General features: G+C 39.5%; 1 protein-coding gene across 4 annotated transcripts in view; it reads left to right on the top strand.

Moving 5' to 3' along the window:
- PRUNE2 (prune homolog 2 with BCH domain) overlaps positions 1-12,085 on the top strand; it is a 297,926-nt gene extending 285,841 nt beyond the window's left edge. For 2 of the 4 annotated variants that reach the window (XM_053575620.1, XM_053575630.1), the window contains 2 exons: positions 4,269-4,316; positions 8,912-12,085. In XM_053575620.1, coding sequence (XP_053431595.1) covers positions 4,269-4,316; positions 8,912-8,942 — 79 coding nt within the window. In that variant the 3' untranslated portion in view covers positions 8,943-12,085. The remainder of the gene's footprint in view (positions 1-4,268; positions 4,317-8,911) is intronic. The other 2 variants (XM_053575648.1, XM_053575640.1) reach the window with 1 other exon arrangement.
- The last annotated feature ends 505 nt before the right edge of the window (positions 12,086-12,590 follow it).

Genomic DNA, 12,590 nt, shown 5'->3' with positions numbered 1-12,590 from the left:
CTTTGCTGGACAAAAATCTACCAGTTGATATCTGCCCCTACAGAGCTGTCAAATAGCCCAACCGGTAGAAAGCCAGTCCAACACTTCTCTGAAAGAACATCCAGTCATTTCCTTTTCTTGTTTCCAAGTTACAAAGACATTTTCTGACATAACACGTTAAATATAAGCAAGTACTATTTGGAAAGTTTTCTATATTAAGTTCCTTAAGCTTCTCCATTTTAAATGTTGCTTATGCTCTTAATTTTTAAAACCAGCTCTCATTTTAACAGATATTACAAAAGCAGAAGCCTGGATGATGTCCAAACAGCTACAAATTCTAAATAAACAAGATCCAAATAGTGAACATTTTCTGCATAGTTGTAAATGCCAATTTATCATTGAAATGCTCCATTTAGATATTTTTTCCTACAGTACGTTTGTGTTGCAGGTAACTTGTAGAAATATTTGTTACAGTATAGACCTTTTATGTTGAAAACTGAAGGAGAGGATTTTGCTATAGAAGGTTTAGGATTAGGGTAGTTTACTATTATACTATTTCTATCTTTCTAATTTTCTTTCCAGATAACTGACACCCATTTAGAATAACAAAACTCAAAATACTAATTTTTTATTCTGACAGGATCTTCTGAGTCTAACTCAAATAAGAAGAGTTAGACTCTTTTGTTAGAAATAATAAGCTGTGAAAGGAAGGTAGATATTAGTAATCCAGAAACTGAATATTGTTGTGATCTTTCCCTTCAGCACTTATCTGCACTCAAATCACTTTGTGTCATGAAATTCCCCACAGAGCGAGATCTCAATGAATTCCACCTTCAGATTTATTTTTTTTAAGAATGATAATATATTTATGGAATTAAAGAGCTATTTTCAAGACAAAGACGGTGGGAGGGTACATCCATAATTTTGCATCCAGGCCAGGCGCAGTGGATCATACCCATAATCCTAGAACTCTGGGAGTCCAAGGTGGGTAGATTGCCTGAGCTCAGGAGTTTGAGACCAGCCTGAGGTCTCAAAAAATAGCCAGGCATTGTGGCAGGAGCCTGTAGTCCCAGCTACTTGGGAGGCAGAGGCAAGAGAATCATTTGAGCCCTAGAGTTTGAGGTTACTGTGAGCTGTGATGCCATAGCACTCTACCGAAGGCAACAAAGTAAGACTCTGTCTCAAAAAAATAAAAAGATAATTTTGCATCCAAACCCAACATAAAGTCATGGTTGTTTAATTTTAATAGTATCATGAAAACTTGCCTCCTTCAATAGATTTTTTTTCCATCTACATTTATACTTTCCCTCCTTAGCTACCATAGTAAAACAATTACTATTTTTTTTCTGGCTTATTTGTGTAGCTTTTTCTTTTCTTCTATTTATCCATCATGTAATGTCAGCTTGCTTTCTTTGTTACTTGGAAACAAGAAAAGGAAAATGACTGGATATTTTTTCAGAGCAGTGCTAGACTGGCTTTCCATTGATTGGGCTATTTTACCACTCTGTAGGGACGAGATTAGCTTATAGATTTTTGTCCAGCAAAGAGGCAAATCATTTCCATCCAATAGGAAAGTCAATCCTATGCCCTGTTGGACATTAACCAGTTTTATATCTAATGTAACAACCTTATCCAAACATCCTTTCATTCTCTTCCCTCCCTCAGGTATCTGTATAGCTCAGGTGGTCCTGAAAAGTCTTGATCTTCCCCTTAAAAAAGATTCTATGCTCATGCCTAGCACACAGTAGATGCTCAGTAAATTTATGATGCATAAATTACTGACTGTGCATAAGAATAAGTTCAATGTGGTTGAATAGTGGTTCTCAAAGTTTATTGTGTATTACAGTGAGCTGCAGTACCTGTTAAAATACAATATCCTGGGCCTCTCCCCACAAAGATTCTGATTCATCAGGTCCAGGTGGGGCCTAAAAATCTGTATATTTCTTTTTTTTTATCTTTTCTTTTTTTTGCAGTTTTTGGCCAGGGCTGGTTTGAACCCGCCACCTCCAGCATATGGGGCCAGTGCCCTACTCTGTAGAGCCACAGGCACTGCCCAAATCTGTATATTTCTAACAAGTTGCCAGCAACACTGATACTGCTGGTCTCAGGACCACGCTTAGAGAACCAGTGCTTGAAAGTAAAGGACTGAATAACAGTAATTGAATTTTTCTTCCGAGTCCATTCTCTTGCTTTGGTTCAGTAGGTAAGCCATCAGCCTGAAGTATCCTCCCCTAACTGATCCTACTTCTTTTGATGGTGACATCACATGTTGAGGAATTGAGATATGTTTAAACATTTCAAAATGTAAACATCCACTGGAGATGTTTGGAGTTTTTAATCTCTTATGTTTCTAAATCATGGGTAGTCACTGTATTTCAAAACTGATGGTTAAAGAATCATGTAAATAACTGTTTACATTAAACAGTTTTAAATGCTCCAACTTTGTTGTGCTTACAAAGTAGTAACAGTAGAGAGCTGACTGCTTCCTATTTTCTCCTTGCACTCAGAATTCTACTCTGTTGACCCCAAAGATGATTGGAATACCTCAGAATCCTACCATCTTGGACCAAAACCATCTTTTCAACTACCTTTCAGACTCTGAAATGGCCCCTAAATTCTAGGGTAGACTCTATATGATGGTTTTGTGTTCAGAGAACATCATCACTGCAGATCTGTGGTTAGAAGACAGATTTCCCCAGGTTCTTTTTATTGACAGATGTGCCTGACTTTCCACATGACTATAAGAAAGTTTCAGGCTGGGTGTCCAGTGGTTCTAAACCTTCCTAATGCTGTGACCCTTTAATACAGTTCCTGTGGGTCATGACCCACAGGTTGAGAACTGCTGGTCTAACCACAGGTAAATATATATTTGGTCAGGGAATAAAACATATCTGTCATTTTGCTTTACTCCACTAGTATTTTTTAGCACTCTGCTTCTCCCCTCATATACTATACACGCCCCATCGCTCAAATTACATCCTACCTCCAGTTGACTTCAAAGGTGATTTCCTCAGCTTGCCTTATCTTTTCTTTAAAACCTTAGATCTCTGCAAGAAAGAAAATACTTCTGAAGGTTAAATAGTGTACATAGAGCCATTCTTATTTTGAAAACGAGGAAGAATCCATCTGCTGCCTTTGAAATGACAGTGTTAAATGGTTTGCAAATTGCTGTCTTCTTCTGGAGGATTACTCAAAGTTAAAAAGCAGAAAAGCTGGGTTTGGAAGATTGCCCTTTCTTGATTCTGTCCCAGCTTTGCTGGGTTTTTCTAGCACACTGTCAACACTTCCTTGACTATCCTAGTTCACTAGAGTTTATAAAAACACCAGGCCACGAGCAAGGAGGGTAGGGAGTGAGGGAAGAGCCACCCTCCTGCCTGGGGAGGCAGCCTTTTGCCACTTTCAGCAAAATACCTAACTTTCATCATGGAAAACCTCTACTGAACAAACAGATAAATTAGCTTATGAAATTATTCACATCACAAAAGGGTCACAGAAGCCCTTAAAATAGTGTTTATTTGCCAATAATGAAATATTTATCGGGAGCGGGGGGGAGATAGGAAGAGTTAAAATGTCCTGAGTATTAATGAGGAATTAATATGCAGCAAATTTGAAACTTTCTAACAGACGAATCACACCGGTATAAAATATCAAAACAGCAAATATTACACAAAAAAGTATAAACACCATTCAAAACTTTTATGTCGTTATTTTATACAGCTACGTTTTTCTTGCTGGACATACCCAGTTTAGGTTACCATTAGCATTTATTTGTATTACCTGAACACAACTCAGCTGTACGGATTGGTAAGCGTCCTATTATTTCTTTGTCACAACAACAGTAGGGAGAGCTGATACTGGCATCTTTTGTTGTTTAGGTCTTAATCCTCATTGCGAAAAGTGAAAGTTAACTATGTTCATGTTTAAATAAAATCAGGCTGCTCGAGAGGGGTTTTCCTTGGTATATACAGTATTTTATTGAAGTACAAATAAAATTTTATACTGTTACCGTCTCCCTGAATATGATAGATTGAAAAGTCAAGAAAAAAATGACAAGGACAGAAAAAGACCTCTGGAGGTGTTTGGAGTTTTTAATCTTTTGTATTTCTAAATCACTGGAATCACTGAATTGCAAAACTGATGGTTAAAGAATCATCATTGGTTCGGGTGCAGATTTGTTCAGTATTAGCAATAAGACTTCATTAAACAGTTTTAAATGCCCCAAATCTGTTGTGCTTGCCAAGTACTAACAGTAGAGAGCTGACTGCTTCCTGTTTTCTCCTTGCACTCAGAACTAGCTGCCTTTACAATGATCCAGAAATGTCTTCTATGGAGAAGGAGTAAGAATTCACCATCATTAACAGCTATGTGTATACTTGTGTCGTATGGCTGGGGTCTCAAAGAAAAAATCACTCTAAGGATTGGGTAAACCTCATTTAGATGTTCAGCTTTCATGTAGGAGAAATTTGCCAGCTCCACACTCTTTCATTCACAACCACCACTTACATTTCTTAAGGATAACCTAACTATTTGCATGGCCTACTTTCCCAACCCCAAAGTGAGGAGACAATGAATATGAGGGCCAGATGTCAGAGCATGTGGGCAAGAGAGATGCAACTCTGCTTTCTGCATGACATTATCCATTTTAATTAGTGAAAGTTGGAACTTCCATTTGAATTTAATGTTTTGGCAGATTGAGGGGAAAATGTCCTTGTTTTGCAAAGTCCAGGAGGCAATCAAGTCTGGATGAGGCTCTAGGAGTGACCCAGTTGGATGATTCCCACCTCTGAGAAATAGAAATCTGACACATAACAAATTCCTACCATGTACCAGACTCTCTGTCAAAAGCTTCACACGCAGGATCTGTTTTTGATTTTCAAAGTAAGTTAATAAGGAACATTTTACAGATATGGAAAAAGAGGCATAGAGAGATTATCTGGCCAGGTCAGCGTTTTACAGCTGTGAGGATGGCCCACAGCTGGGATTTGAACCTGGGCAGTGCAGTTCTGGAACCCATGGGTTTTAAATCAGGAAGAGGTGGTCTTACTGCTGAGAGAACAGAGCTAATTCACGGCCAGATCAGTTTCAGGGACCTGTATGCTCTCAGAGAGAACTTCGCCTTCCAGAGAGAGATGGAAGAGTGGAGAGGTTTGAGTGGTGGAGAATTTAACATTGTCCTTGTTCCCAGGACTGTAGAAGGAAAGGCAGAGGTCAAAGTCAAATGTGTCTCCGTTCTCTCCTTTTGTTCCTTTTGGAACTTCTTCCCCTTGAGGTCTGAGGACTGAGTTGGAAAATCACAGTGCAGTAGCCATGGTGACCCATGGCTTAAAGGAAGCTTAGACACAGAAACTCCACAGGAAGTTGCAACTGAAAAGTCCACAAAGACCAAAGGCTGTAGAGGGAGCTTGGAAACCACACAGCTGTTTTCCTGATGGTCACTCTGGTTGCGTCTCTTTGAGATCACAACAATAACCACTTCAAGCAAATTGCCACATAAAAGCAAAACTATCTCAGTCTCCCAATCTATCATAATACTTACTTCAGATACTTCCTCACTCAGCAAGACCAAGCCCCCCGGAGTACCTAACAGTGCCTGTGGTTACCAAGTGGTGTGGAGGCACTTCTGGAAGCTGGATCTCTTGCTGGCCAGGTGCTGCTACATCTTGGGGCTTACCCACTCCTTTGTCTGCCTTGTCTGTTTAGCTCTTCATTCACACGTAGGGCTGTCCTGGTGGGGAAGGGGCTAAACATTGCTTCCTGTTCGTGTTCATTCTAGGGTTGGGGATGGAGGAGTGAAGGATGCTGCAAATTGTTAATGTCACTTCCTACTTGTCAGAGAACATATTCTTCTCCCGGCTTCCCTTCCTTCAGTGCTCTCTTTCCTAAGCCCTTACCAGGCACGTGGTCAAGGTGTGGAGAATGAGATCCGAGATGAGGGAGAATGGTAGCCAAGAATATTTTTCTGGCTAACACCCAGCCTGGATTTCTGGCTTCCTTTAGTACTAGAATGAAGGGCTTCCTTTACCTTCCTCTGGCTTCTGTCTGCTATAAGCCATCAGGGCCCGGTAAGAATTCTGCGTGGAAGCATTTTACACCTTCTGTAGCTGGATATTGAATGAACAAACTGCAAAATAAATAAGCAAAGATTCTTTCAAGGGGCTCAGTCGGGCCAAGAATAAAAAAGAAATGTGTGCTGGTATTGTAGAGGCCTCTTGTCTTCCTCAGAGAGAGAGGGGAGGGTTCTACTCATCTCCTCCCTCTTCCTACATAAAATGTAAAATACAAATACTCATAGTCACCATTAAGCAATATTGTCAGATACTTTGTAAGGGACCTCATTTAATATATGTTAGAATTGTAAAATTATCAGATTGCTCTGTCTCATTGCAAAGTTGGCCGTAGAAAGCTAGGCTCATCTGCCCGAAGATGCAGAAAATTCAATTCTGATTAAAGATAAATATTTTATTTCAAAAGGGATACTATTTTTAGAAGTAGCTCTAGTGGCCTATCTCCTTCACTTTTAAGTTTGGATTTTATTCATTCATTCATTCATTTCCTAAAGCTTACAACATGCCCTTTCTATATTTTTATATGTATGTTTAAAAATATAATGATCCAGTGTGTTTCTCTTTGGGAAAACTGAAGTTAGCAGCATCGTTAGGAATTTCATTAACAGCACAGGATAATTGTCTCAAAAATTAATCTTCTAAAAAAAGAATTAATTTGAATGGTTTCCTATATTTACTTATAAGAAGGTTGTTCACTTTTGACTATCTTGTATTTATTCTATAAACTGCTAAATAGGTTTCAGTCTTTCAGCTTTTTGATTGCCAAAAACTAAAGGGATGATTTATGCCCTACACAATTTACAAAAAAGTCTGTACAAAAAGTAAAGTGTTTCATGATGAGCATCTTGGCCTAAGTGGTGGTCTGGATTTTTATCAGTGGCTCCGCTGGTAAAACAAAACGACCATGCACTTTAAACTTCACGAGATGATTTCAAATGTTCTGACCCACACTTACACTTTGTAGATAATGTGCCACAAATTTGGGTGTAGTAAATGGTCTCTTGGTTTGTGAGAGAAACTGAACCAACACTGTTAGAAGAAAGAGAAAAAGTCCAATCAGCAAATCAGATTTAATACAGACTTCTGGGAATAACCCCAGGCAGGAAGTGCATTGTAGAAGCAAAAACAAGATGAAAAATGGCCCATTTTGTAAAGGCATAGTAAGAAAAAGATTTAGAACTCACAGTGGATAAAAAGAGAGCACCTCTAAAGTAAAATTCTGCAGGTAATATAACAATCCTTAAGGGCATAAAAAACAGATTAATATTTATGATGAGTTGGCCTCCCAAATGAGACAAGATTATTGCAAGTAGAATTATTAAGCAAAGTGATATTATCTCATTTTTAAAAAATACTGAGATACTGCTACTACTACTAATAGACATGACAGTGTGTTAGTTATGTACAAGTGAAAACACTTTAGACTAAATTTTTAGCAAACTTTAAGATAGGCTTGCTTGTTCCATTTTGCTAATACAGAAATGGAAATTTAGAGAAGGTAGGTGACTTGGCCAAGTCCTCGTAGCTAACAAGCACTAGACATTGCTAAGGATATTTTAAAAGAAAGATTCTTTACTACTATAAACTGCATGGGCAGGCAGCAGGGGTTATGGATGGCTTTATTCACAAATCCACTAGAAGGAATACTGCTCAGCTGCTGCAAATTCCACAAGTAAACACAGTAACCTCTGCAACGTACAGGCTGTGGTTCACAGGGGCAGAGATAAGCAAAATCTGCAGATACTTCCCAAATTACCCAACAAATCATTTCTCTGTCTTCATTACTGAAATTCTTCTGACTGTTCCCTGGCTTTTAATTCTCTTCTTTTTGAGTGGATGTGCTAGGAAGTTGTGCTGTGTACACAGAGGGGCAGAAGAAAGATGTGTGGTGTGAGGGACTTTTACTTATTCCCTAGACAGGTGGAAACTCACAAGACATTCTTAAAAATAAGATTTTCTTGGGCTGGGCGAGGTGGCTCACGCCTGTAATCCTAGCACTCAGGGAGGCCAACAGGTGGATTGCCTGAGTTCCCAAGTTCAAGACCAGCTTGAGCCAGAGGGAGCCCTTGTCTGTAAAAAAAATAGCTGGGCATTGTGGCGTGCACTTGTAGTTCCAGCTACTCGGGAGGCTGAGGGAAGAGAATAACTTGAGCCCAAGAATTTGAGTTTGGTATGAGCTGTGATATCACGCAGTCTACTGAGGGTGACAAAATAAGGCTCTGTCTCAAAAGAATATATATAATATTTTCTTTAGTTGTAAAGATCTATCTTACTAAGGTAAGCTGACCCCTTTCAGTCTTTCAGTCAAATCATTTGGCTCCTAGAAAATGTTTTCTGTGGTGCGCGCATACACGTGTGTGCGCACGTACTTTTCCTTTTCTTTTTTTTTCCTTTTGCTGTTTTTGTTTTATCCTTTACCACTTATTATTTAGCATCTGTCAGATATTACTTATTTCAGGCAGATCATTTATTTGTTTTGTAAGGAAAGGCCATTTAGTAAAAATAGATCTCTTATTTCTAAAATGCAATAATGTTGCTTATCGTAATTGACTTTAGGAGTGAGCCTTAACATGACTCTTTGGTTTCCCTGAATCATTTTGAAAAGGTGTAAAATGCTTCCAGAAACAATTTTGTCAACATAAACAGATTCCATATTTTAGAGAAAAGCTTGGCAACTGGGGGAAGATTGTGTTTTAGCAGATTTTTCTAGCATAAGAAGCTTGCATGATTTATTTTCAGTTTAAGTCCTTTGCAGAAAAAAGCAAACACACGCCACCCGAATCATTGTAAATGTTTCTCATTCCATTTCTCGTGTTTCTCTCTCCGTCTCTCTCCCTCCCTCTTTTCTTTCTTTCTTTTCTTTATAGCATTGACTTGAAGCTGAAAGAAAAGCCCTAGTTGGCCAGGCTGGAAGAAGAGGCTGCTTCTCCACCTCGTGGTTCTGCTGAAACATTATCTACCTGGAAAAGACAGGGCTGATGCTACCCTTTTTCCACTTTGCACTATCTGGTGCCCTAAATTTCTAAGGGGAGGTATAGAAAGTGAATGTGTTTACTCTTAACATGTTTTATGAAATTGTGTGTACTTTCCTATTTTGCCAATTATGTGCCTCGAAGATTTTCGTTGAACCTTAGCAAGGAAGTAGGACCTTCCGTTTCAATATTTCACTAACCCCTGGTACAGTGGTGTTTCATCCGGTAGACCAGTGTTTACCAGTAAAATATCTTACATCTGTGTTAGGTACAAGTGGATATGATTCCATAGATCAGCTGGATTTCTCTCTGGTTTGTTTGAATTGTTTAAGGTTTGAAGGACACAGGGCCCAGCTCTTCCCAGAAAAATTGCCCTCATGTAATCCATCTTCAAAATCCTAATCTTGTTCACGGCAGCCATAAGCCAGACACCCATGTAAACTGATCATCCCCTAAGTGCCCACATTCGTTCTTGCTCTGCTGAATTACTTTTACTTTCTCGAGGGATGCCAGGCTTTCTAACTGACATCAATTTTATTTTAGTTATCAAGCTGGGCTTCAGGTTTTATGTAAATTTGTCTTTTTAAAAAAATCATGATTTCTCCAATGAATGTTTATAACTTTCCCATTGTGAAACCTAAGGATCAGTGTCAGGCTTGGTACCTGTCTCTTCGGGCTGTAACTCTTGCTCAAAATGTTACATTTTAAGTGCCAAGAACTCAGTATGGGGTGGCCTACTCAAGAATGATTTAGTAACACTCAGTTACCCAAATTTCTCTCTCACATGCATTATTAAAAAGATCTGTTTTAAACACTAACCTGAGAACATGCTTAAAAATAAATCCAAGTACATGCTATCATTTGCAAAATATTTCCTCTATGGTCTTCATATGCCCTTCAACAATGCCAGCGTGATTTCAGATCTGTGGCTCTCTAGCAGAGGGCTTGACAAAATCCAGCTCACGACCGCAAGGGAAGAATGGTTTTTACATTTGGGGTTGGAAAAATTTTTTTTAATTTTTCATGACACATGAAAATTACTCAAATGTTAGTCTCCACAGATGAAATGTTATTGAAACAGCCCCACGAATTTGTTTTCATGCTGTCCGTGGCTACTCTCACACTCTTGAGGCAGAGCTGAGTAGTTGTGAAAGACCACACGGCCCGCAAAGCCTAAAACCTTTACTATCTTGACAAGACGTTTGCCATCCCCTGCTCTAGCAAATACATCGTTCTCACTCCATCTCCTATTACTGTGTAGATAGTTTCTCTAACAGAATGGACAGGTGAGGCTGCAAAGTAATTGATTTTTTTGACATCCAGAGACAAATGTATTATATGGTCTGCTGGAAAAGACAAGGAGCCCACGCCACAGAGGTGCGACTCAGAATGTATCATAAGACCCAAGTGAAGCCTTCTCAGAAGCTCCGCTTTAGCTATTTAGAGGCGTTGCCAGAGTCTCCCCTTCACTCTGGGAACCATTGTTAGTCTCCAGGGCCTCCTATTCCAAATAAACTGGCAAAATGCAAGCAGAGAAGGTCACCATCTTCCCCTAACGGTAACTACATCGGGAAGAGGTGTCTGGGATACTTTGAGCCCTGAGTCTGAGGGACCCTGAACTGCTTTGGAGCGGCCATCTGTGCACAGGTGATTGAGTCTCTCTGGCCTCATTTGCTTTAGTCTCCCCACCTCCGTCCACACATGCCCTCACGCACTCCCAGGTCAGCCGTCTTTCCTCCATAAGCCTCCATGGTCACTGTTTTCCCCTCTTGGCCCTTTCAGCCTCCTGTCGTATTGAACTGTGTGTTGTCTTGGGTCTCCTTTCTCGTCACCTCAGCTCATCTGACAGACACCCTGGAGCCCACCCTCTCTCCCAGCCCACCTTCACTTTTGGAAGCCCAAATTGTGTCTCTGCCAGAACACAATGTTGACATAAATGCGGTGACCCAGTATTCCGGTTTGTTCAACTGTTGACCACTTTCACTCGGTAGTGGCCCATTTTGGAAAATGAATTCCATGAGCACTCCAGTCAGAAGAAGGAATGAAGAATCCCACGTTCAGTTTAGTGGTTAAGACCTGAGGGCATTGACCTGTCAACCAGACACAGCAACCGTCTTACCATTCGTGTTTATTTTTTCTGAACTTGTCCAGACCATTCTGGTGATATTGCTGTCTGAAGCCTCATCTTCCTACACAGAAATTATGAGCATCTTTGCCAAGCAATGATTTTGTGTGGGCTTTTCTGTGGTCTGCATAACCACTCTGATATTTAGGCATCTGCTATTTTATTGTCTTAAAAGGACAAATTAATTTAATTGCATGTGCTAGAGAAAAGTTACCATATAAATTTAATCCAAGTAAATAGAACCCTAGACAAATCCTGAAAAAACAATCCCTAAGCGGATAGGTAGACATCTGTAAACATTCACACCATGCAGCTACCTACCCCATGCATTCTGAGCATTCTTGCTTTGGTTCTGACTTCTGGGGACTGTTTTCCAATTTTCCTGTAGATTTGCATTGAAGGGAACCAAGGGGTCATTGGGACATACGCATTGTTTTCTCAAAGTGGCAATTACTATTTGCCCAGCTCCCTGATGGAGAACAGAATCTGCACAGAATTTACTATCAAGGAATGAGAAAATTTCTTTGAGGGCCATAGAGGGTGTGGGACAAAACCCTGAAGTTCCTGTTGAAGCCATACAATGTTTTATGGGCGACCCTCTAAAACATGCCCTGGGATGTGTGAGGATGTCGCTACTCCTACCTTTGTTGTTATGATGTCATTGTAAGTATTCAGTTATGGGGCTGTGTCTGCACCTCCTCTCTTCTCACAATGCCTCCGTAGTTTGCTCCCTTAGAAACACTTAGATATGCACAAATTAATCTTTTATATATTTAAAGGTTTTTCTATCATGTATTTGATTGCTCAGAAGAAAGTATCTATTAGACTTTGTTTTGGTAAATAAATAAATTCTCCCTAAATAATGTGGATTAATAATATAAAAAATATGTAATGACACAGTATATCTATATAGCCTCAGTATAATTCAGAAATAAAAAATGATTTCACATGTTAATGGCTTTTGCTTTCTTTGAGTCAGCAACAATCTTCTCCCCAGCTTGACTTTTTTTTATCTGGACATCACTCTAGCTTGGCAGCTGGTCCTAGGGGGCATGTGCATGTTTTGGCTCCTGGCCACACCAGCTTTGTTCTCTTTTAAGAGAAGTTTTCAGAATGTGTTGTTTACTCTCTGGATGAGCAATTTCTCACTTCGGAAATGTCTCTAAGTTTCACAGTTGATTTTGCCAACGCTGTCCCTTGCCTTTCCATGGCATATATTTATTTTTTAAATTAAGATGTGTTAAATGGAATTTTATTTTTAGTTTTTAGTTTTCACTTTCACAACCTTCAGGCAGAGTTGGAAATAATGATTATGCTAATTTTTTTAATTTAACGATCAATGGGTACTTGTGTTTCTTAGAAAGTTGTTCCACTAGCCAAATGAAAAGTCATTCTACAAAAAGCGAGGCATTGCATGTCCTCCTGATCTACGAATAAGTTCTGGTAAAT

The sequence above is a fragment of the Nycticebus coucang genome, chromosome 2 (genome assembly GCF_027406575.1).
Source record: "Nycticebus coucang isolate mNycCou1 chromosome 2, mNycCou1.pri, whole genome shotgun sequence".
Classification (NCBI taxonomy): domain Eukaryota; kingdom Metazoa; phylum Chordata; class Mammalia; order Primates; family Lorisidae; genus Nycticebus; species Nycticebus coucang.
Note: the sequence above shows the minus strand (reverse complement) of the source record. Positions and strands in the feature narration are given on the sequence as shown.